This window comes from Alternaria viburni (assembly GCF_023758015.1).
Source record: "Alternaria viburni strain BMP 2772 chromosome Unknown scaffold_31, whole genome shotgun sequence".
In the NCBI taxonomy this organism is placed as follows: Eukaryota; Fungi; Ascomycota; class Dothideomycetes; order Pleosporales; family Pleosporaceae; genus Alternaria; species Alternaria viburni.
In genome coordinates, this window is record NW_026055800.1 from 398422 (window position 1) to 421634 (window position 23213).

A 23213-nucleotide genomic window follows, 5' to 3' on the forward strand; every position below is an offset into this window, starting at 1 on the left:
GGGGTGTGCGCTGCTGTGGCTGATGTTGATGTTGTGGAAAGCTGCTCACTCTACTATTCCGACTCTCTCTTGATCCATAGGGCTGGCCTTGCTAAGGATCTGAGCCTCATTTCTCGATACGACATATCGGCCCATATCCTTCCTGTCGCCAACTAATCAGTCGAGTCGAGGTACTATAAGTTGACGGATAAAGTCAATTCCTTGAAGACGTCAACCATCATGGCGAAAACAACACGCTCACCGTTCCTGGATATCCTTCCTCCAGAGCTCCGTCTACACATCTACACACACCTTCTCGTCGCTCCATCATCCATCAAAGGCTCCGTCGCCCGTCAAGACACAAAATACGACCTCCACACAGCCATCCTCCGAACAAACAAACAAATACACCACGAAGCCCGCTCCGTATTCTTCGGCAAAAACACCTTCTACATCACATCCATACCCCCCACTCCCTCCAGGAAAGATGCCATCGACGACGAACAACAAGAAGAAGAAGGATCCGGCGCCTTTGAACCCCCTCTCCAACTCACCGACCTCCCCCTAGTCCGCCATCTCGAAGTCGACCTCCTCTACTACCCCACCTCCATGACCACATCCCTAGACTCGCGCGACGGAATCTGGAAACCCGTTTGCACTGGCGCAGACCGCTACACCACCAGCTTATCCTACCTCCTCAGCACCGTCTCGCCCAGTCTGCTCAGCTTGAAAATCTGCGCAGACACGCGCCGCTACGTTGGAAGTACCACAGGCCAGGACGCTCATGCTCTCAGCGACAAGTTCAAGGCCGATACCGAGAGATTGCAAGTTCAGAAGCTGCTTACGGGGTTCTACATGGCGGATAGTAACACGCTGTTCAAGAAGGCGATGAAGGATTTGCTCGTCAGGGACATTACTTTGCACTTTGATTTTCCGGAGAGCTACTTTGATTTTGTGGTGGGAAGGGAGAGGCTGTGCGGACAGAGCTTGGTGGAGTTGGCGGGGCAGGTGCTGGCGGCTAGGACGGAGATTAGGTTCAAAGCTGCGTTGCAGGAGGTGGGTGTGGGGAGTGAGGTTGCCGAGGCGGGAGTCGTAAATCTGATTCCGTTTCCGTGCTGAGGGATGAGTGCGTTTACGAAGGTTGGGTGAATTGGAGGGATCGTTTGGGACAAGCATTTTGGCATGATACCATGATTTGAGAGCACATTGAGCATTTGAGGGCGTTTTTGGTTTACAAAACTTAGATCGGTGGTTGGCATCAGGGGGTACAGGCAGCATTTCAAAGCATCACATTCACATCTCTACATCTGTCCATCGAAGTAACGACTGGTTGATGTAAACAAACAAGCTACCAAGGTTGACGCGTGTGACTCGCGATGTAAACAAACGAAATCTCATCGTCTCTGACCACATCCCTGATCTTTGTCGTATCCTTCATCAGTGTCGTAAATCGTAAGTGTCGTCTCGTATCCATACATGATCCAAAATTGCAGTCAAAACCAAACACAGATGGAACGCAAGAAGCTCGGAAAGTAAGAGAAATATAATAATACACTCGTAGGGATGTCTACGCTTACCAACGGTCCTCGTCTAGACTCTAATAGTCCCTCCTGCGATGGCGCCTCGTCTTCACGGGACTGCCATCACCCTCAGAATCGCTGCTGAAGTAGTCGTAATCATCGCGACCATAGTCGTATCCATGATCTGGACGACGATCGCGGTCGCGCCTGTCATCCTTTCGCGCATCGCGATCATCGTGTCCGCGCGATTTGGAACGGAGGCGGTCTATCACGCTGCGGCTTCTAGCACGTAGGCCGGGACCTTTGCTGCGTTCGCGGTCATGCGCGCGCGTTCGTGATCGGGAGCGCGAACGGGATTTGGAGTGGCGATCGCTTCCGCTTCTGTGATGGAATTAGAACGAGGACCAGTCAAGTGTATGGGCGGTACTCACCTCGAGCGTGTCGCCATCTGCCTGGCACCCAATGCACCCGCAGCTGCTCCTGCCAGTGTGGTCAGCCTACTTTTACCCAAGGACCTGCCCGCGAGTCCTCCCGCCAACGCACCTCCCACCGAAGCCGCCAAGCTCTTTTCGCGCAGATCCATGCCGTCAAATCTATCACGCATTTTAGTCATGCGTGAGTCATCGCGACGGGAATCTTTGCTAGAGCGGGACTGATGGGAGTGAGAATCAACGGACCTAGCCCTGTGGCGATGTTCGCGACGAGGCTTGGTACTCTCACGGCGGGAGGAGCGAGTGTCGGTGTACGCGGCCATCGACTGTTCAGCAGATGGGGGCACGTAGGTCGGGTAGACTGCGCTGGGCACAGGCGCGAAAGTAGGCTGAGAGTTGGAGCGCTGGCGGTTGAAGGGCGGGGGAGATGGCTGGTAGCCAGCGCCGCTCGCAGGGAACTCGGTGTGGTGGTAAGGGTTCATAGGGGAATTTGATCCCACTGGCGGAGGAGGGATAGGCGCATCCACGGCGGGCGAGGGAGCGTAGCCGGGGCCGGGAGCGTACCTAGAGCTTCGGGGCGCGTCGTACTGGCCATAATCTAATGAGACGTTGCGTGGCTCTGTGGGTGGTGGCTTCGGAGTGTTAGTGAGTGGGCGCTGGAGCAAGGCCGCGAGAGGCGGCTCGTATGACGGAGTGAAAGCAGCAGAAACGGGAGAACCACGAGAAAGCGTGCGAAGTAGATGAGGCTGAAAGGAAAAAGGGCTGGAAGTCGCTGACGTGGTCCGGCTTCGCAACATGGGCGGACAAGAGTTCGCCGGTGTTGGATGCTCGGGCATGGTCGCAAGCGTCGCGCGTCGAAAAGAGGAAAAATTATTTACCTGAGGAGAGTATCCGTAGGCTGGAGTGACAGAGGGGCGGCGGTCCTGCACGGGGCTCGGTGCATATTCCTGCGGATTATAGGGCTTGTATTCGGAAGTGGGCGGAGGAGGGAAGTAAGGCTGTCCCTGCTGAGGTGAGGCCATGTCTCTTGAATCGCTGTGCTGCCCGTCCAGGTCGCTGCTGTGTCTCCCGTGACGTCCGCGACTCAGACTCCTACTAGCAGTGGTTCCCGTGCTCTTTGCGCGTCGTCGCTCCCTCTTTCGGCGCTCGCGTTCGCGCTCGTAGTCGGTGTCGTCGGTGTAGTCAGAGTACTCGGTCGGCGGGCTGCGCTCTTGCCGGGAGCTGCGCTTACTGGACCGGTCTTCGCTCCGGTGCCGTTGTCTTGCGTCTCGTTCGTTGCGGTTCAGGTGCTTGCCTCTCTTCTTGCCCTCTTTCGAGTCGGGGGGTGCAAAGTAGCCGCCGGGTAACTTGTGGAAGAAGCTGTCGGGAATCTGCTCTGCGCCGTAGCTGATGGCCTTGAAGGCTAGGGCCGCCATGCTTCAGATGGGGGCCGCGAAAGCCGGATGTCGTGATGTGACGTAGGACTGTCTTGCGAGCAGCGCTGTGATTGGAGCGCGGTCGACCGGTCCCAGCGATTCGACGAGGGGGCCTAGTTCCAAAGGTTGGGAGGATAGTCTGCAGCAAGGCCGGATAGCGATAGGCCAGACTACTCAGCGCGCGTTCTGGTGTGTATAAGCGATGTAGATGGTACCTGGAGAGGGTGAGGTGGGATGGCAGAGAATTTGTCTTGAAGAAAGTGCGCGGGGGTGTAGGCGAGGTAAAGGATTATGGGATGCGTCGCGGCAAGTGACCTCGACGGATGGCGGTAAGAAGCAATTACATATGGCAATTGGGTAGCTGCACTTAAAGACGATGATATAGCTGATTCGGCGCATACGTGCGACGCCGTGGCAGCCGCCTCCTACAAACTGCCAAAATGACGTCGTACGTCATCCGTCTGGCTCGTGCGCCGCTGTCATTGGAGCCGCAACCTAGGGATCGTCGCTCCCTCAGCCTCTCTGGTAGATGAATCCTACGATGCAAAAAGCACCTCGATCAACGGTGATCTTGCAGTCATTCATGCACATGTCCATGTCATCAATGCGCCTTTTTTTCTGCCCTTCACTGTTCCCATGGACGCAGCAGTAACAGCACGAAGAACATCTACTGTGGCCTTCGGAGATCATGTTCAATGCAAGGGACGCACGGTCGGCATTACACCTACTCTCCGCGTGTAATCCTACATAGGGTCTGGCCTCCTATGGGGCGGTGGGCCAAGAGCACTCGGAATACACATTCCAATCCCCTTGCCCAAAACCGGGTTGCAACTCCTTACAACGCAGGGTATCTACTAGGAATGACCAGGGTGCAGCCTATCGTGACATTGCTGTGCGTTGGCAAGGCTCGTCGGCTTCGTGACATCGACCACTCGGAGGGTTGGGGCTATGTGCGATGACGCCACGTTTGGACTTTTGTGCTTCACCGCCATCATGACATGGGTTACACAACCATGGCTTTCTACGCGCACTCGTACGGAATTCATCGAGGAATGTGATTAGAATTCGAGCGTCCAACTGCATGCGCATGGACCGGGTATCTTATGCATCCTACTACTCCGGAGTAACCTAACGCCAGACCGACAACGAAGAGAATGAGATGAAGATCATTCAGTCATCGTGGGCCGCTCGACTACACTTGATCAGCAGCTACCGACGCAGGGCTGCGTATTTCCCCTGCTGGTCTGCCAGCGCTGTCTGGTACTTCCACCATTTCCTCCACCATTCCCAGGAATCGTTGTCTATATTCATCGCTCGTCGTCGTAATGCTCATCGGGCCATGATCTTTTCCAAACTTTAACGTGTTGAAGAGTTTGACGAGTCCCGTCATCGTCTGGGCCTGGAGTGCGTCTTTTGCCCAGAAGAAGTCGAGCACGATGGCCCGGTAAACCCACTTGCCGTCGCGCGATACGACACCTGTGCGCCATGTAGATCCTCGACCAGGGGGCGGCGGCACATCACCAGAGTTCAGGTCGGCGGGATAGCGGACGAGGAATAGCGAGTAGTCAACCGCATTATTGCCTTGTAAAATCTTAGAATCCCTGGATAGCTGCGCAACAAGCTCCTCTTTCTGATCGATAGTCACTCTGATCTTGTCTTCGAATTCATCGATGAGGCGCTCCTTGACGCTCTCGGGGGCCAGGCGCCCGTTAGCCACGTCACGTTCTGGGTAGAAGTAGTCATTGGGCTTGAGGTCATATGTCTCCCATCGCTTCTGTTGGGCCTTGCTGCAGCTCGACTTCCCGTACAGAATGTTCTCCATTATTATATGATGGCTCGGCGCGGTGCCTACAGCGGCTCCGACGGTAGATGCAGGACAGTAGAGGAGGTCGGTTATGCGGACGAGGAGGGAGTCCTCATTCAGCTCCATATGTTCGACATAGGGCTCGAGGAGGCGATCACGGAAGAAGGATTGCTCAAACTTGCGCGGCAGGGACTTGATCAGGTACTTAGAATTAGGTGTCGTGAAGAATGTCTGATGCGCATTAGCCTGTCGTCCTCAGATGCCATGTTCCGCGCGTACCGAGCCTGAGTAGCCCAGGTCCCCAATGGCGATCAGATCGGTCCGTTTGCTCTTGCTTGGGCGGAAGCTCTCGATGTACCCTTCCTCTTCAATCTCCCATGTGTCATTCCTCAGTTTCTTGAACAGAGATGCGCGATAACGAGCGAGAGCCAGACTGAAGACAGCGAAGAAGGCATAGATGCGCGCAAATAGACCCAGGCGCGCGCTTTCATCTTTACGAGGCGAATCTGATCTGAAGATGGCGCGTAATATAGACGCGCTGATGAGACGGTCTCGACGTCCCATGTTGAACTTCAATTTTGTTGCGGTTGTTGTTGGTAGAGTACACAGAAGGCAGCGTTGCGGACGCGTGAAACGCTACAGTCTCGAGGCCCGTGAATGTCAGGATGATGTCATTGCGCTAACCATGAGCCTCCTGGAGACAAGACCTGCATTGTCTGCGCCTCGTCTTCACCAGCGCGCCAAATTTCCATCAACGCAAATGTTGAGCAGCTTGCACGAAGAATCGGAGTTCCCCCCATGTGGATAAGCAATCTTGAGGATCGGCTAGATCTGATGAGACGGCTCGCGGGCTTTTCTCTCGCTGCAGCTAACGTTTAGCACCCAGCATAACCGCCACAAAAGCGCCACAGTTTGATTTCATCCGCCGCATTCGAGGGCGTCTAGGATGGCTTTTACCGAACCGCTCCTCAACCGTCTTGTCTGACACGAGAGAAACTCGTTCTCGTGTTACAGGTAGTTATTCCCGGTATCTGGTACCTTCAACGAGACCTAATCGGTGTCTTGGAACCGTTACCAGCAACCTTGCAAGAGGCACTACAATAAGAAGATCAGCTCTGTACCAAAGTTTGCAATCATCCTGAGACGCAACAAGCCGTACGGGGCATTACTAGCCTGACCTCGGGATCTCCGCGTGTTCGGCCTACTCAACTGTCAGGGACTTTGCTGGTTGTACATGGCTAGTGGATGGAGCCCGAATCCCGCTGCGAAATTTGCTCATGGCATTTACCCAAGTCTAGATTTGATGCTCCTTCACGACAACACGATTGCTTCAACCTCTCCACCTTGGCCGCCTTACCTGCTTGGCAATATCACTGCATCTTGGAACCAGAGTCTCGAACGCGGATCTGAAGAACTTCCAAACAAGCGAGCTATATATTGCCTCCTCGGAGTTACGCCCCAAGCGATCTCCCGCTCGGCACGTCTTCCGCTGTTTCACCCTGGGCCCTTATGTGATCGCGCTAAGCGTGCCGCTACAGCGCTGCAACGGCGAGGAGCAGCGCGATGGCAAATGCAATATTGCGACATCAAAGAGAAGCAAATACAGCGGACAGGAATGCAGTCAGAGCCTCGAGATGGAGTCTCCGCTATGTAACAGTCTCACAAAGCTAACAGCCTGTGCAACCTGAGTTCAGATGAATATAACGGGAATTCCGACATGGTACAACCTGACCATGTATGCATCTAGGCGTACTCGTCTAACGGACTAGACCCTTAGGTCCAGGCAGTTCTTGCCCCGTCTCGTCCCGGCTATCAGTTTGACGGCTGGCACCCCACATCACTTTGCCTCTCCAGTCTGCTTCACGGTGGGAAAGTTCGCCCAGGCGCTTCAGCATCCCCTTGCGGAGGTTTCTACCCTTCCCGCCTGCAAACTACTGGATAGAGGCTGTGTATCACAGCTGCAGGGTCATGAAGCCATTGTTGACTGGCGTCGACTGGTGTGGGTATTACCCTGCTTACTGACTACACCCAACATATAAAGCATGAGTGTCTTTCCTCGGTTTGACAGCATATTTGTACCACTGCAAAACTCATAACACTTTGCCACATCAGGTTGATACCAGACATAGTCGCGCGTCCTCAGTACTAGTCTTCCCAAATCTGTACATTCTTTTCATCCAAGTTACTCCATCACATACTCACTGTCCACAATGGCGAGCGCAGACGTTCAGCAACCACCTGCGCAGGAAGCTGCACCCGCACTACCTGACTACCTCACAAACCCGGATGCTGTTCTGGGGGACAACGATGCCAAGTGGCGATACGGCAGAGCGCCTGATTACTCAAAAACCAGAAAGGTGTTCGCTGAGAGTAAGTTACCAGATGCGGCAACGAGCCTGCATGTCAGACACAATGCAGTTTACTAATCATGCACAGCAAAGCAAATGACACACGAAGCCGGTTCTCTTCCTGAGCTCGTACAGAATCTCGTCAAGAACTGGGAAGTCGAAGCGTCCTTCAAGCCCAACATCGACGACTGGCGTACGATCGATCGGGAAAACTACTCATTCGCCATCAATGGCGGCAAGGCTGAAGGTGCAGAGGCTATGCTCAAGGTCGGCACATACAATGCTATCATTGCGCCGAACGAATACTACTCTCCCGACTACTCTGACTTCGCTTCGTCACACAAGACGTTCAAGCGCATGATGCCTACCTTCGCATGGGAGGTACTAGAAGTCTACAGCGGCCCACCAACAGTCAGCTTCCGATGGCGCCACTGGGGCCAAATGAAGAACGACTACGTCGGCTTCAACAACAAGGGCGAGAAGGTCACAGCCAAAGCACACGGAGGCTCAATCGACATCCAAGGTGTCACGGTCGCGACGGTCAACGACAAGGTGCAGCTACAGTCCGTTCGCACCTGGTTCGACCCGATGGACATGTTCAGGCAGATCGCGCCTGACGGCGTCGTGAAGAAAGAGGAGAAGCCCAAGAACATGTCACCGGCAGACGCCCTCGACGAAGCTCAGGCTGGCATCAAGGCGCCCGAAGAACAGGAGCTACCCGATGAGTTCATCCAGAGCAAAGAGGAGGTCAAAGAGACGATCGAACGTCTTGATAAGATGACGACCGAAGAGAAGATGTCGACCACCCAGGGCTTGCCTGCTGACCACCCTGCTGTGTCATCGTCTTCTAATAATGAAGCTGAGGGCGGCAGATGTCCTTTCATGCCCGGAGGCTTCAACTGAGGCGTATGTACATGTGTGAGCGTAGAGATTTGGCACATTTGGATACCTTTGAATCACAGGGAGTTATGAGCGGGTACTTAATAAGCATGGAAGCAGATCAGACAATTCGAGTTTAAATTTTATTAGTATATACCATATTGTTACAGTCAAACATCTTCGCCAAGTCGCGCTTTCCAGTCATCTCTAAGTACCACTTTCGATTGAAGTAACATTCACTTTTGTCATGCACCCCCCAATCATGAAGAGTGTTTTCGTGGAATACCACCGACTCAAGCATGCGCACTAACACCAGCCATCTATGCAGATACGATGATCGCACCCCTGCACTTTACAACAACTCAAATAGCACGTCGGCGAAGACGATGCTGCGTATCGGGATGATCTTCCGAGCAAGTTAAAGCCGTTTGGTACGATGGTCGCTAGTCAAGTCTGACGCCATAGCGGCTGCTAGTGAACCGAGATACTGTCCAACCTCCTCAGCCGCGACTACGCTCACAGCTAACTGACACCGACACCGACAACCGACACTGCCCTGACAAGCCGATGATCTCCAGCCCTTGCTTTCGGGACGCGAATTCTCCGCATAGCACTCGTTGTATACGTCCAGGTGCCTGATTATCCATCACCCGCCGTCCGCGCCTCCATCGTAGCTGCCCCGCTGCTTCCTGCCCGGTATCGAGTGAGGCCCGCGCGAATGCAGATTCGACACGCGATGTGGGAGTTGACCGAACTTGCCTAGCGTAATTAGATGCCCGCGATCCGCCCATTGCAATCGTAACGTTCGGCTCGCGCTTTACTTGACAGATATATCCAGCCTTCAACGACCGTGGGCAGTCGCGGAGAGCTGTAGGCTCCAGTCTGCGGCAGAGAAGTGTCTCCTTGCACTGTCAAAAAGTGATGTGAGGTTTCGTCGGTTTTCCAGCTATCGTCTGAGCCTGGTGGGGCTGTCTGTCCATTCAAGATATAATGGAACCGGTAACTGAGGGGTGAAGTGTTGCAGATTCTGGGTAACATTCACCTCCTCATCTTCTTGGGAATCTAGTTCTGCTTCCCCACTGTTGTCGTATACTGCGAGGACGTTCTTTTCGTCCGAAGCCGTTACCGCAACAATCTCCAAGTGACGGACGAGCAAATCTGCTAGATTGGTAGTGAACCTGTACAGTGGTGCATGTTTCGAGGCTGGATTGTTGACTTTAGTGTGGCCAGTGGACTTTTCAATGTTGTTTGTCCAGGATAAGACTGTGGTGAGAAATCGGATTTCATAAAGTTGATGCTCCGACAAAAATTTGTCTTCACGTCCGATATCTGTTCGCTGTGATGCCATCTTGACTCATGTGAGATGAAGAAAGTGTGTCGTGCGAGGACTTAGAAGTGGAAGAACGTACCCTTTATGCATCCCAAGCATTGAAAAATGTCTGACTGCAAATATGGATCCTCTTTAATGGAAGGCGTGTTGGATGTGGTAAGTTCTATCGTGACCCGCGGTTCGAAATCATCGACCATTTGGATGCAGAGGAAAAGCTGACTGGGTGGGAAAGTCTGGTACCACCCAAACTCGCGAGTCTTCCAGGATCGAACCTTGACATCAGAGCATCTGTTCATCCCTCGTCGAAGCCAAACAACACGGCAAACTCTAGCTCCTTACATTATGCAGCTCGCGATCAACACAGTCGACCCGCTCAACCTCGTAGCGAAGATGCAGGCGCAGGAATTATTTGATTCAGCGACTGCTCAGGAGAAGACTGCATATACATTCCACGGAGCAATTCACATTCAAGATGCCGCCGTGGCCAAAGACTTCGCGCTCAATACCTACACCCAGCCTAGCTATCCTCGCACACTAGTCGTATGGGCCGATGGCAACGGGGGTAAACGCCTCGACGACGGCCCATGCACCGCAGCTATAGGATACCACGACCCTTTATCTCGAGAATGGGAAGTGCACATCACCGTGAGCCATCGTCCTTCTTGGATTGAAGCTAGCCTCATCGCCATCCAGGAAGCTTTCCGTGCTGCTGCGACGCTGGCTGACCACATCGACCACTTGATCGTGTTTTCAAATGCGCAGAAAGTGCTTGCGAACCTTGAAAAGAGCAGCGATCTCTCATGGGGACGAGATGAAGCTCTCGTAGAAAGGGTACAGCAGGCTGTAAGGGAGCTGAAGGAACAAGGTATGCAGGTAGATCTGCATTTTGTACCGAACCGTACGAGAATAGAAGGCCATAGGCGGGTGCAGAGACTCTCCCGAAAGTACAAGAAGAAGGTCATGGCGGTGGCGCCGAAAGAGCTTCTGGAGTACGACATCAACTTTTGTCCTATCAGACTGAAGCATCAACAGCACAAGAATGCGAAAGAAGAGCTGGAGGTGTTGCTGCGCAGTTGCTTAGAGGATGCGAAGGTCGCAGGTATAGTAGGACCTCGTAGCTCGTTGAAGCACGAGTGGAGGTTCAAGGCACGTCGTCTACGAAAAGAAGCAAAGAGAGAGTATAAGAAGATGAGAGAGCGGGAAGGAAAGCCACTGAAGCCGACAGACTTGGAACGAGCGACATTGCGGACGCAGAAGGGTCGTTCCAGAAAGGCGCCAGGGAAGACGGAGAACGAAGAGTTTGCCATCGAAGCAGGGGAGAAGATACTCGGATGGCAAGATATATACCAAGAACTCGCAGGTAGCTCGTGGGAAGATAGACGCGGCCTGAAGAGGTGAAGCCATAGCATCGTTTCGGGAGTGGGCGACTGGACATTCTCTAACTTCGATCTTCTTCGCAAGTACTTTTGACTGCATGAACACGTTATTCCATGGTGCTACATGCATTGCAACAACGGCGGTGGGGTACAGGTCGAACCGATGTTCTCTCCAGCCGGTTAGCATTTTTCGATAGTTCGTACGCGTACAGTGGGTAACACTAATCATCAAGCTCAACATGTATCTGGGTATACTCCGGTTGTACTATATATCCGTGCTTTCCAGTATGTCATTATTCACCGAAATTGGATATCGTAGACCCTGAGCGTACCCTTCCTGAACCACCGCTATCTTATCGGGAGATATGTGTTTTCATGTTCGAAGATTCGGAAGTCGATATCGGAGTGGCATAACGGTCCCGCCACAGCCTTCCTGCCGCCCACGGTTGCCTGCCCAACCCTCTTGGGCTGGCCTCTGTTTAGGATGATTTCCGCAGGCAACAGTGAGTCATACCTCCCTTCATCATCATCAATAAGACGTGTGATCACGGTTTCATGCTAGTCGGTGGCTACGCGCCAGGCTACTCGACGCGACTGGTGAAGACACGGTGTCAGGTGCCTCGTACCTCGTACAAGAAACTTGGAAGTTGGTCACACAGGATGGCGCAAATCTGCGCCGTTGGGTGAGGCTATGGATCTAGTCTGTGGCACGCTAGGACGAGTGTCTCTTCTGCCTGCGCGGAGATGGTGAGAGGGCTCTCGTTGGTGTGTCGACGTGACTCAGCCCTGGACCAAGGCGGATCATCTCGGCAGCCGAGGTGCGCTAATGGGGGGCGGGCAACACCGATGAGTCGTCAGCTCGCCGGGCGCTTGGCGCTTCTGGAAGGGGCGACGATGAACATGCAGCTGCAAACTCTGCTGTGAGCGTGGGAGGCGCGAACCATGGTCATCGCGCGCCCGCGAGACACGGTCGAATGGTCGCGGATGTAGAGAGCCGAGGCCAGAGGCGGATGCACGCGTTTGGCATCGCTTTGGGACAGAGGCCCGGCGTCATCAGCCACTGCGGTGAGGGGAGTGGAGCTGGGCCGTCGCAGCGCAAGGCGGCGATGTGTTGGCAGCAGTTCATTGCTGCTTGCGCCGTTTGCGTCATCGCGATGGGTTTGTGTGCCATGGCGATTGCGCTGAGGCATTTCCTGCCGTTTTTGCATCGCTGCTGCATCACGGCACCGCGACGACCGGCTAGGCTGCAAATGAGGGCGTCGCGTGCTGAGCAGCTGAGATTACGAGCGTCGCAGCAGCCGTCGAGGGGGTCGGCCGCAAATATAGCCACGAAAAGCACGGTGAAGGCACAAAATAACCCTTCCTGGCATGGCGTCGCCTCCACGTCCAATGGCGCGGCAGGCAATGGGAAGACGCGTCCTTGGCTCCCAGTCGGCCGGTCCCTTCATCTCAACATAGCTGGGAGGCAGAATGAGGGGGTGTAGCAGGCAGTCTGCGACTCTGGCGCTACCAGCGTACCATGGCACGGAGCGTTCGAGAGCAAACGCGCCTAGTGTGAAAGAAAAGGAGACGCCGTGTGTCGCAGCAGCTGGTCGCGTCGCAATCAGCGTGAACAGCCTCAGCGCGCGCAGGGAGTGGGCGGGTTACAGAGGGCCATTTACCGCTGCGCCAGGCATGGCGGCAGGCCGTGTTGGCATGCCTGTAGCCTTGGAGCCATGCGTGATGATGGAGCGTCTCACGCCTCACGAGATGGGGGTAGAGCACCCGCAACTGCTTCACGCAACAGCAGTGCGGTGGGGGCAAGAGAGCGACGTCGCTGCCCAAGCAACGCAGCTGCAAATCACGCACTGCCATGTCTGGCTGATGGCAAATAAAAAAAAGCCAGCGCGATGAGTCTTCCAAGGTTGGGTTGTGTGGCAAAGAGGCAAGCTGGCCAGTGCGCCCGGGTGCGATGACTGGACTGGGGGCGCTGTAGGTACGGGGTTCCTATTAGTATCGCCAGCGCCGCCCAGCCCGTCACCCTCATCAAGACAGCAGCAATGGACTTCACGAACATCTACAGCGCCCCCTGCGGCCTAATCTAGGACGCCAACCGCGAATAGTGTCGTCTGTTCTCTGTCGCCTACCCGTCTACCTACCCAAACCGACCCATTCCATCTTTGTCCAGGTAGCAGTCTCCGCATCGACCTTTGTCGCCGCCACACTGCCGCCTACCGCATAGACTCATCTCGCGCTTACATTCATCGTTGAGACGAGAGAGCCTGTCCTTTTATACCTCCTCGTCCCGTACCTGCGTCGCGATCCGACGCCCTCTAGTCGCGCCTTCCCACCTTTACCGACTTCCCGACCGCCACTTCCTCACACGTCAGACCTACACCTCCCAACTCCACCACCAACAGCTCTTATGTACACCAACCCCCAATAATAATAAAACAAACACCTGCAACAAACAAACACTCAAACACCCGACCGCCCTCCCCGCGAACACGCGAAGTCGCTCAGCCTGGTGATCCCGTCAAGGTAGTCACCATCCTCGAACGCTTCCCACGTCGCACCTCATCAACACAATGTGCCATTCGGCCTACACTACTTCAGTCACTCGTCGCTCAGAATTCACCACCATTTCCGAAACCAAAGCCTTCACCCAAGGCTTCGCTTGCTAGACCCCCGCATCCCCTCAGACATCCAGCTCTTGCGACAGCGCCCGCTGTTCAGTAGCTGTATCATCAGAGTGCTTCGCGGACGGTCTTCTACCACGGTCTTGTTTCGGTGATTCTGCAGTTGACAGTGACTGGAGCCCGCTCTAGTCTGCACCTGGCAGCTTTTCGACCACTTGACACTGCTCGAATCCTACTTCCACTTGCGACTCGTCAAACCCTACCAACCTCCTACGTATACGTTCCGCCTTCGAAACCTACCCTCTCCCAGCTCTTCAGACCGTTAGACCGCTTCCGTCACACCACGATCACACACGATCAGGCCACTTGACGGACGAGATTTCGCGATCGAGGAAAAGATCCCAACAAGGGAACAGCGTCTCGAATTATACGTCAGAGGTCACAGGGTTGTCCTCTACGGTTTGTCCCATCGGTTAAGTTCTCGGTCACCCCACGACCACCCGATCACGCTCTGCGCCACCCCTCCAGGTCTACCTAACGGTCAGCACTTCGAGACGTAACGACAAAGCCTAGTCCCATCTCCGCTCACTCCTTATTGTCTACCTTTCCTTACCAGGCCCCGTCCCGTATACCCCTCCTTCACCATGAGTCTTGCCATTCCTCTCTCTAGCCACGGCTACATGGCTGAGACCCACCCTTATGCCGCTCCTCTTTCTTCTTCCGCTTCCTCTTCAACCTCCTCAGTATTCTCAGACGCTGCGTCACAAGCGTCAAGCGCAAGCTCCACATCGTCTCACTCAAACTGGGACTCAGAAGAATGGAGTCGCAACCAAGTGGCACCGCCGACAATTGTCGACCCTGCGAGCTTGTCAGCTTTCCAGCCCATCAGCCGAGTTAGCACATATCCTCAGTACCAGTCTACGGTGTGCCGGGAGCCTGTACAGGAGAGATTACCTTCCCTGCGCACTGAGCTGTTGGCACCTCTGGAGCAGCGACAGAATCCTCGCCGATCGTCGACCACTGTCAACCAGAAGCCCCCACCTCAATTGGTACGGCAATCCGACCGAAAGGTCAACTTCGTCGATTGCCTCGTCGGTTAGTACACGTTTATCCCTGGACCATGGTTCCCCCGCTGATTATTCCTCCTTAAGATTCCGCTACTCAGATGGTCGAGGTCATCTGGCAACTTTCAGAGCCCAAGAGCCGTTGTGAGAATGCTTCTGGACGTGGAGTGCTTCCTCTCCGCATGTTCATCCAGGAGACCCTCCGTCGCTCTCGCACCAGCTACTCTACTCTCCAAGTTGCCTTGTACTACTTGATCTTGATCAAGCCTCACCTGCCCAAGCACGACTTCACCATGTCCCAGCCTGAAGACGCATCTCTTCGTGCGCTGCAATGTGGTCGTCGCATGTTCCTTGCTGCGCTTATCCTCGCATCCAAGTACCTACAGGACCGCAACTACTCGGCTCGCGCATGGAGCAAGATCTCTGGTCTCAAGGTTTGCGAAATCAACACCAACGAGATGGCTTTCCTCGAAGCTGTCAACTGGAAACTGCACATCGTTGATTCGGTATGGGAGAAGTGGCAAGAAGTCGTCCTGCGACACACGCCTACCCTTCCTCCGCCATCACCTGGCGCTAGCATCCCCAACACTTGGAAAGATGTCATTCCTATTTTGACACCTGAGTTGGATATCGTCCAGTTGGCTCCCAAGAAGTCAGCAAACGCTCCCGTACGTCCTCCTCTGAGGCCTCAATTGAACGCGTCGCCCTACCGCTGTCCATCGATGGATGGCTACGGATCGCAAGAGAGCACACCAACTCCATCTCGCTATCAAGTGCCTCGCTTCCTGGAGCCGAAGCCTGATCTTCCCCACACTCCGTCACTGCCATCCCTGGCTCGCTTGGGTCCACTACCAACCCCATCCTTGACCCCGCAATCCATCACCAGTAACACTCCTGCAGCGAGTGCCATGGCTTTCGGATCGCGCCGCCCATCGATGTGCACGGCAATGCAACAGGCACAGTGCTCCTCACTGGCACGCACCTGTGTAGACCAGTTCAACCCAAGCATCAGGAACGGACTGGAAGCTTACCACTTCCCAAGCCGACGACCTTCCCTGGCTCCTTCCAACTCATCTCTATCGTCCTCTCCAGAGTCAATGATCTCGGACAACTCGCGCACTTCTCGTGCTTCATCAATCTCGTCGGTCTCGTCTGCCGGCTGGGCGCCAAACCAAAGCCAGGCCAGCTTGGCTCGGTTGGCGACCTGCCGCAGCGCGAAGCTCCCGTACCCGGTTTTGTCGAAGTGCAAGGAGCAGTACGAGTATGCTCCAAGTGAGCCCATGTCCTCACCCGATCTGGACAGCTTCCATATTGATGATTCGGATTCGTCGCCAGGCAAGGTCGACAGCCCTGCGTGCGTCACTCCCGCAAGCCGCAAGCGTGGAAGGTCTTCAGTTGATCTCCAGCAGAATGTGCGACACTTGCTTCACAGCACTCGCTCCGCATTCGACCTTCGTGGTCAGAAGCCTGTGCTTCCTGATAGATCAGTGTCGCAATCATTCGCCCTCTCGCGCAGTGAACCAAAGGGGCTACAGTCCCCTAAGAACACTGTTCCTTATTGCTCGCGTCTTCCTATCCAGAAGGACTTTGGCAAGAAGAGGTCGTGCTGCAGCACCGAGGTCGCGCAAGCCTACCGCCCACAAGGCCCAGGCATGTGGGCTGGCATCCTCTAAACATGACAACATCGTCATCACAGTATTGAAAGCCCAAAGAAGGCTAAAGAACAAAGAAAGAGAAGGAAGTATCAACGCAACTATTCACTGTTCGTATTTCACACACACAGTCACACTCTACATTACCGTGTATATTTTCCTTCACCACCTCCGAACCTACCACGTGTGTATTCTCCTTTGGGCGTCACAACAGATCTCATTTGCTACTTAGCTCCGGTATACCTATTTGGGTTACTTTTGGCGTTTTCAACCTTACTACCAACTGGCGTTTATATCTTTTCAAGGACAGCTCGGTTTGAGCGAAAGGTGGGGGAAATACCTTGATCACAGGCAGGTGCATTAGCATGGGTTCAACAGGATCAGGCGTAGTTTGTGTTCGCACGCACATGCGCCCCTTTAGTCGGGATGGATGTACGTTTACGCTACGGCGACGGTTGACGTGCTGTGGTATGGTTTATATCCAGTGAGTAGGTAGTGAGTAGTAAGCAGATGTTGATGATTCTAAACCTTCCCTCGCTGCCTGTGTGTATGTGATGTGGTGGTGTGGTTTGCTTTCTCATGCTTTGGGTGTCTATGCTGACTGTACTTTGGGCCTTTGTATCATATGCCTCAACTCGAAGTCGGATGACCTTCACTAGATCTTCCTAGTATCATTAACATGCACCTCCTTCCCACCCTTCCCCCCGACACTCCCCATCGCCCTAGCAACCGTAACGCTCTCCCTCAACGCCTTCCCCAACACACCCCTCACCCCACCTTCCTCCAGCACCATAACCCCCGCAATCGTACACCCCTCCGGACTCGTTCCCATATCTCTCAACTCGCCCGGCTGTATCCCACTCTGAAGCATCTCCGCACTGCCCCGCATACTCTGGTAGATCTGCTCCTGAGCCAGCTTTCGCGGTAGACCCACAGCCACAGCAGCGTCGATGAGGCTGTCGACGATGATGGCCCAGAATGCGGGTGTGGAGCCTGAGACGGCTGTTGTGGCGGGCATGAGCGCGGGTGGTATGGACATGGGTTTGCCGATTTGCGTGAAGATGGCTGTTGCCATATCTTTGAAGTGGGGAGGGAAGTTGGGTGAAGGGTGGTCTTCGATGGCGGTCATAGACTGTGAAACGAGCGCTGCTACGTTGGGGAGGGTACGCAAGACCCATGCTCTCGGTTGATTTGGAAACTGTTTATCACGTAAGTCGCTCTCGGCGCTGATCAGCTCTTCGATAGCTGGACGTGTCCAGCCTGCTACTATACTGATTAGTAGTTTCCCCTTTAATCCTTCATCGATGTCGCTATCGTCGTCCAGTATTGCTTCTACTTGTGAGGGGTCGACACCGAGGATGATCACATGGGAACTTTTGATAGCGTTGACGTTGTCGTTTCTCATGATACGTAGGTTCTCGTGCATCGAGAAGCGATCCTTGAGGCGTCTTACGGACGATTCGCTTTGGACGCAGGCGATGAATTGGGTGATGCCGCAGAGAGAATCTGAAGGAGCATTGAGGAGGCTGTGTAGGATGGGGGTACCGAGGTTGCCTGTTCAATAGTAGGTTTAGAGTTGCTGTTCGAGACTTGTCATTCCTTTGGATGAAAGTCACTCACCACATCCTAGCATGCAGAGTGTCTGGTCTGACATGGTTGGTGGCGAGAATGTTGCTGCTGGCGACTCAGGAAGCGCCTCTTGGGGTAATCCGCTCAACGGCCTTTGCTCTTATTGTCATGACCCTTTCGAAAGAGCCTAAGAAACTTCAGCGTAGTATTTTGAGGTCATCCCCGCCCTAGCCATCGGTTTTGCTGGATACGTATGATGGGTCTCGGAAAGGAAACCGGTCCCCACTTTTCTTCGCGCCGCCGTCAGCGGGGAAAGCGACTGCGGAGACCCACCTCCGCGCCTGCATCTCTTCTGCATCCGAACGCGCTCTTGCCAAAGATAACATCTGGACGCCGACAGTAGCCGGATTTTCTACGAAGATGGAGTCGTTGCAATGAGCTATGGCTACTGCACCTAGAATATGACAGATACGTGATGCGCATCTTGCGACAATGTATTGTTGAAGCACCTCTACCTAGGAACCTTGATCTAATTGACTACCATTCATATCATAAATGTAGCCTCACCAATCTTCATCATGCCCAAAAGAACCTTCTCCTAACCTCCCTCTTCAGCGCGGTAAACTCATCCTTAGTCCTCAATACGGCATCACGATTCTCTACTGCCCTCCGAAGCAAATACCCCACACACTCGCCCATGCTACCCCAAGTAGTGCACTTCAACACCTCAGGCGCCTTGCCACCCACCCCCTTCTCCGCTAACAGGGAAAAGCTGACTTCATCTGACATGCCGTGAAGCTGCCCGTAAGCGACGGGAACAGTAGGCAGACTGGCTTCCGTACGCTGTCGGTGGAGCTTGTGGGCCGAGAGCACGCTTTCGCGGTTGTGAGAAGCGAGGAAGAGGTTTACAGAAGGGAACCGGCGGGCAGATGATCCAGATGCCCCGAAGCTGCCTATTTGCTGACGAAGCGCACCCTGTGCTATCGTATTGTAGGCGTTATCTGTGTCTTCTTTGGTGTCATGGATCAAGGAGCGGTTATCTGAGAGGATGTATGCACCACGCACGAGCTTGAGACCAAGAGTAAACCCGTCTCTTTCCGCCTCGGCCATATGGTGTGCGAGGACTGTGGGAGTGTCTTTGAGGTAGGCTTGATATGTGTTGTAGATGACAGCCTTACCATTGCGGTTGAACTTGCGCATTAGTTCGAGTGTCGTGCGAGTGATGCCTGATTGCCAGTGCTGAGACTCAGCGTCGATGATGATCTGGACATTGCGTGCTTTACATTGGGTCGCTATCTCATCTAGGGCGTCGAGCATTTGCTGGGGTGGAAGCTCGCCTTTACTGAATGCTGATGAGACGGCTGGACCACCGCCTGTCGTTCTAGAAGATGTCAGTGATACATTCAGTAAGTCATCGTAATTATACCTACTTCAGAGCTAAGATGTCTCCCTCGGAGATGAGATCAAGTGTTCCTAGTGTGCCTACCCTCCATGCCTCGACGTCTGCATCATGCGCCATACTAGTCTTTTCATCGACAAAGCTATCCGAGGTATGATGGTTTGCAGACTTGCTTTTGTGATCAAACACCATCTCCTTCGCATACGTCAAGATCACCCCTTTGAATCCCAAATCCTTCAGCTGCTTTACACAAGCTCGTGTCTCTTGTTGTGTTTCTCCGGCGCAAAACTGATTATACAGGGTTCTCTTCAAAACAGCCTTCAATACAGGGTTTCGATCTATATTGAACAACAGGCTTCGATTCGGTTTCGAGAAGAAGGAGAGCAGGTTGAGTGATGGTATCAGAAGGAACTTGTTAGACGATATTGTGGCGACGAAGAGCGAACGGAGCAACATGTGCGTCGGCATTGCTGATAGCGGGTATTGTGTGGGTGACGGGTTTGATATTTGTGTAGCCGAAGCCTTCATCCGTGGCAGTGCAGTTGTAGAGCTGAGACGTGTCTCGAACGTGTTGAAGCCATTGATGAGACATTTCCTGCTCGCTACTGCTCGCAGTGTTGATCTAGTAAGCCGTTGATGAAGCATCATGAATCCAATGTGAGGTGGCGAGACTTAGGAAGCCAGCCAAAGATAGAAGAGTGTTTCAAGATAGATGATTGAAGCTGATATGTAGAGTGCTCCTACAACTCTACCTCTTCATCGCCTTCCTTATCTCAAACCGTATCTCTACCATATGATGCACGACCCCGCTCCACGTCTCGAACGTGGGGCATCGCCATGCTCGTGACTATCGCGTCCAGGTCCATAGCTCGGACGTGCAGCCGAATCGCGTGGAAAGTCCGGATGTGGTCGGCACTACCAATAGTATAATGCAAGAGGCGAAATGATAAGCTGAACGAGACCAATGGTAATTATGACCGAACGCGACATCCCTCTGGAAGTAGGCCAATGCGGGGTTGATTGTCGATGCGGCTTGGATCGGGTTATGCATGACGATGTCGGCATAATATAAGAGCGAAGCTACCTTTTGAGTATTACGTTTGTGAACACTCGTATACTCCGCCCGTATAGCACAAGGAGGTATGAATTGTCTCGATACATGATCTCGTTGCAGCGTTGAGAAAACATGTCTGAACAAAGCGCACGTCTTCCGCCTAGTTGGGAAAGTACGTTGGCGAAGCGTCTTGACAGAAGAGGAACGAGACTGGCAAGTGCTCGATCACATTATGCATCCATGTAGCAGCTTTCTTATCAAGCTTATCGTTGGCCGTATATGGTGTGCATAGAGCCTCCATATGTAGGACACAGCTTCGTTGCGATGAACAGCGGTCGCTGTCGGAATGAGTTCAATAACTATGTCCCAGACATATATAGCAAGAAAATCCTGTCTAAGAGTGCTCTTTTGACTACATTTCTGGCATGCGGTTAGAAGATAATATCCAATGTACGAAGAAGGACTCGCTGGAGGCTGTCAACCTGGGACCTATCGCTGACCGCGCGACTTCGGTCACGGGCATCACGGCTGTGCTCAGTCGTCGTAATGCCAGCAATTCGACATATGTCCATGCCGGAAGAGGGCATGAAACACGATTGGGCGATACCCGTCTCGCTTTCGAAGTGTCGGGAAGCCATCCGATCTTGCAGGAAGGGAGAAGACACGGACCAAACAGCGTCCGACATTCTGTGGGGACAGTCTTATCGATAACACTAGCGTGCACTGGGCAAGTCAGGAGCAAGCATCACAACACCACGATAACGCGTGCAACATCTGCGGGGCTCGATAATGCATGCGACAGCGGACATGATCCCGTATCGACAGTCTAGTGAGACTTCGGTCGATGGCGTCGTGTCATGTATGGACTGGACACTCACGTCGCACGACTGCACTTCCAGGGTCTCATGACATACTGTGACGCTTCAAGGTGTTTATCCTTGCACTCGTACTTCGCATCTTTCCTGGCTTTATCACCATGAACGTTTCTAGAAGCGACGCTATAGCTATCATCGGGGGAGGCGCTTTCGGTCTCTCCACGGCTCTTGAGCTCTCAAGGAAAGGCTACACCAACATCACGGTCTTCGAGAAAGATGAAGAGATTCCATCCCGATGGTCTGCTGGCAACGACCTGAACAAGATCATGCGGGCGGAATATGAAGACGATTTCTATACAGATCTGGCCGTGGTATGTAGCTGTCTGCACCCCGAGCAATGCTATGAGGGACTGATCGTTCGAGCAACGACTGACATACCGAAAGGAAGCCACCCACGCCTGGCAAACGCCCATCTACGCGCCTTACTTCCACCGGGTTGGCTATCTTAATGTTGTTTCTGGTGCTGCATCCCAAAAAGCAGTGGGAACGCTGCACCGGTTCCAGGCGGCTGCCGAGAAGCACCCGGAGATGAAGCCTTTCTTTCATCCCATATCGGGCCCCCAAGACGTACGTGATGTAGCTGGAGCTTGGCAGTTCACCGGTGACATGCCCGGCTGGAAGGGATACGTGTCCAAGTACGACGGCTATGTGCACTCAGCTAATGCGCTGAGAGGTATCTATCGCGAGGCCAGGAAGAATGGCGTTAAATTCTTCTTGGGTGAGAAAGTCGGTGCCATAGAGAAGATCGTATATGAGGGATCGGGCAAGAGCAGAAAGAGCATCGGTGTTCGAACGAAGGCCGCGCAATTCCATGCCGCTAAGTTAGTCATCGTCGCCGTTGGTGCCGCAGCTCACAAGATTGTCCCTGAGATCGGTGCCGAAGTGTCCGCGAAATCGTGGTCAGTTGCACACGTCCGCCTTACCGATGACGAGACGGCAGCACTTCGCGGCATCCCAGTAACATACTCCCGCGACCTCGGTTTCTTCTTCGAGCCAGACCCAAAGACGAATCTCCTCAAGATATGCCCGATGGGAGGTGGTTATATCAACACTAACCGAAGCACCGGGATATCCGAAGCACCGCAAGAGCTCATGCGCTTCGTGCCGAAAGACGACGAAGAACAGATGCGCGAACTTCTCCGCCAAACACTGCCCTACCTTGCCGATCGGCCTCTGGTAGAAAAGGTTATATGCTGGTTTGCAGACACAGCAGACTCGGACTTCATTGTCGACTACGTGCCGAACACCTCCTCTTCTGTTATGATACTGTCGGGCGACTCCGGTCATGGTTTCAAAATGTTCCCGATCGTCGGAAGATGGGTAGACAACCTGCTGAACGCACCCGACGGAAAGCAGAGTATTCCGAGGTGGCGTTGGAGAGTGCCAAAGCAGAAGGCCAAGGGAGAGAGCTTTGACCATGATGTGAGCTGGCGGACAGGAACTGTTAGAGAGATTCGCGATGTGCAAGAACAGGAAGCGGTAAAGCCAAAGATGTAGAGGTTTCGGCTTATGTGCGCCTTCCATGAAACTCGTCGTGGTCATTGCGCGTAGTTCGTATGGTGGTGATGTCAGTCATTAGATGTTCGAATCAATGATATGGTAGTCGTCCAACGTTGCAAAAGAAAGCCAGTCGGTCCCATCCATGTCCATAGACTCTGCTACAGCCAATATTTGCTCGGCGGTTAAATCATCACCAAAACCGCTCCCTTCATCACTGATTCCTGTATAAGATGATGGCCGCACCGTATCTTGTGAATGCGGAAGACCGGCTACAGACTGATAGCCTAGAGGGAACGATGATGGGTGTTGCATGCTTGGTTCCAGGCCGATAGTGGTTGGTAGTGTTGATGGTCGCTCCCTGTTCTTGGAGTACTCCGCCAACATCTCATCAAGCTTGCGG

The 23213-nt window shown here is 53.6% G+C and overlaps 8 protein-coding genes across 8 annotated transcripts; 5 read left to right on the plus strand and 3 right to left on the minus strand.

Annotated features, from left to right (window-relative positions):
- Positions 1-219: 219 nt before the first annotated feature.
- On the plus strand, positions 220-1098 carry J4E79_010594 (uncharacterized protein; the record flags this gene model as incomplete). The annotated part of the gene is made up of 1 exon (XM_049359430.1): positions 220-1098. The coding sequence occupies one exon, from the start codon at positions 220-222 to the stop codon at positions 1096-1098; it is 879 nt and encodes a 292-aa protein (XP_049206241.1).
- A 478-nt stretch (positions 1099-1576) lies between these two features.
- On the minus strand, positions 1577-3345 carry J4E79_010595 (uncharacterized protein; the record flags this gene model as incomplete). Its single annotated transcript, XM_049359431.1, has 3 exons — positions 1577-1880; positions 1931-2562; positions 2809-3345. 3 exons carry the CDS (start codon positions 3343-3345, stop codon positions 1577-1579), a joined length of 1473 nt encoding a protein of 490 aa, XP_049206242.1.
- A 1192-nt stretch (positions 3346-4537) lies between these two features.
- On the minus strand, positions 4538-5713 carry J4E79_010596 (uncharacterized protein; the record flags this gene model as incomplete). Its single annotated transcript, XM_049359432.1, has 2 exons — positions 4538-5380; positions 5429-5713. 2 exons carry the CDS (start codon positions 5711-5713, stop codon positions 4538-4540), a joined length of 1128 nt encoding a protein of 375 aa, XP_049206243.1.
- A 1646-nt stretch (positions 5714-7359) lies between these two features.
- Positions 7360-8400, plus strand: J4E79_010597 (uncharacterized protein; the record flags this gene model as incomplete). The annotated part of the gene is made up of 2 exons (XM_049359433.1): positions 7360-7519; positions 7586-8400. The coding sequence occupies 2 exons, from the start codon at positions 7360-7362 to the stop codon at positions 8398-8400; spliced, it is 975 nt and encodes a 324-aa protein (XP_049206244.1).
- Positions 8401-10048: 1648 nt separating this feature from the next.
- On the plus strand, positions 10049-11104 carry J4E79_010598 (uncharacterized protein; the record flags this gene model as incomplete). The annotated part of the gene is made up of 1 exon (XM_049359434.1): positions 10049-11104. The coding sequence occupies one exon, from the start codon at positions 10049-10051 to the stop codon at positions 11102-11104; it is 1056 nt and encodes a 351-aa protein (XP_049206245.1).
- A 3240-nt stretch (positions 11105-14344) lies between these two features.
- J4E79_010599 (uncharacterized protein) lies at positions 14345-16437 on the plus strand (the record flags this gene model as incomplete). The annotated part of the gene is made up of 2 exons (XM_049359435.1): positions 14345-14795; positions 14852-16437. 2 exons carry the CDS (start codon positions 14345-14347, stop codon positions 16435-16437), a joined length of 2037 nt encoding a protein of 678 aa, XP_049206246.1.
- A 634-nt stretch (positions 16438-17071) lies between these two features.
- On the minus strand, positions 17072-19852 carry J4E79_010600 (uncharacterized protein; the record flags this gene model as incomplete). The annotated part of the gene is made up of 3 exons (XM_049359436.1): positions 17072-17970; positions 18681-19366; positions 19416-19852. The coding sequence occupies 3 exons, from the start codon at positions 19850-19852 to the stop codon at positions 17072-17074; spliced, it is 2022 nt and encodes a 673-aa protein (XP_049206247.1).
- Positions 19853-21414: 1562 nt separating this feature from the next.
- Positions 21415-22810, plus strand: J4E79_010601 (uncharacterized protein; the record flags this gene model as incomplete). The annotated part of the gene is made up of 2 exons (XM_049359437.1): positions 21415-21624; positions 21698-22810. 2 exons carry the CDS (start codon positions 21415-21417, stop codon positions 22808-22810), a joined length of 1323 nt encoding a protein of 440 aa, XP_049206248.1.
- Positions 22811-23213: the final 403 nt, after the last annotated feature.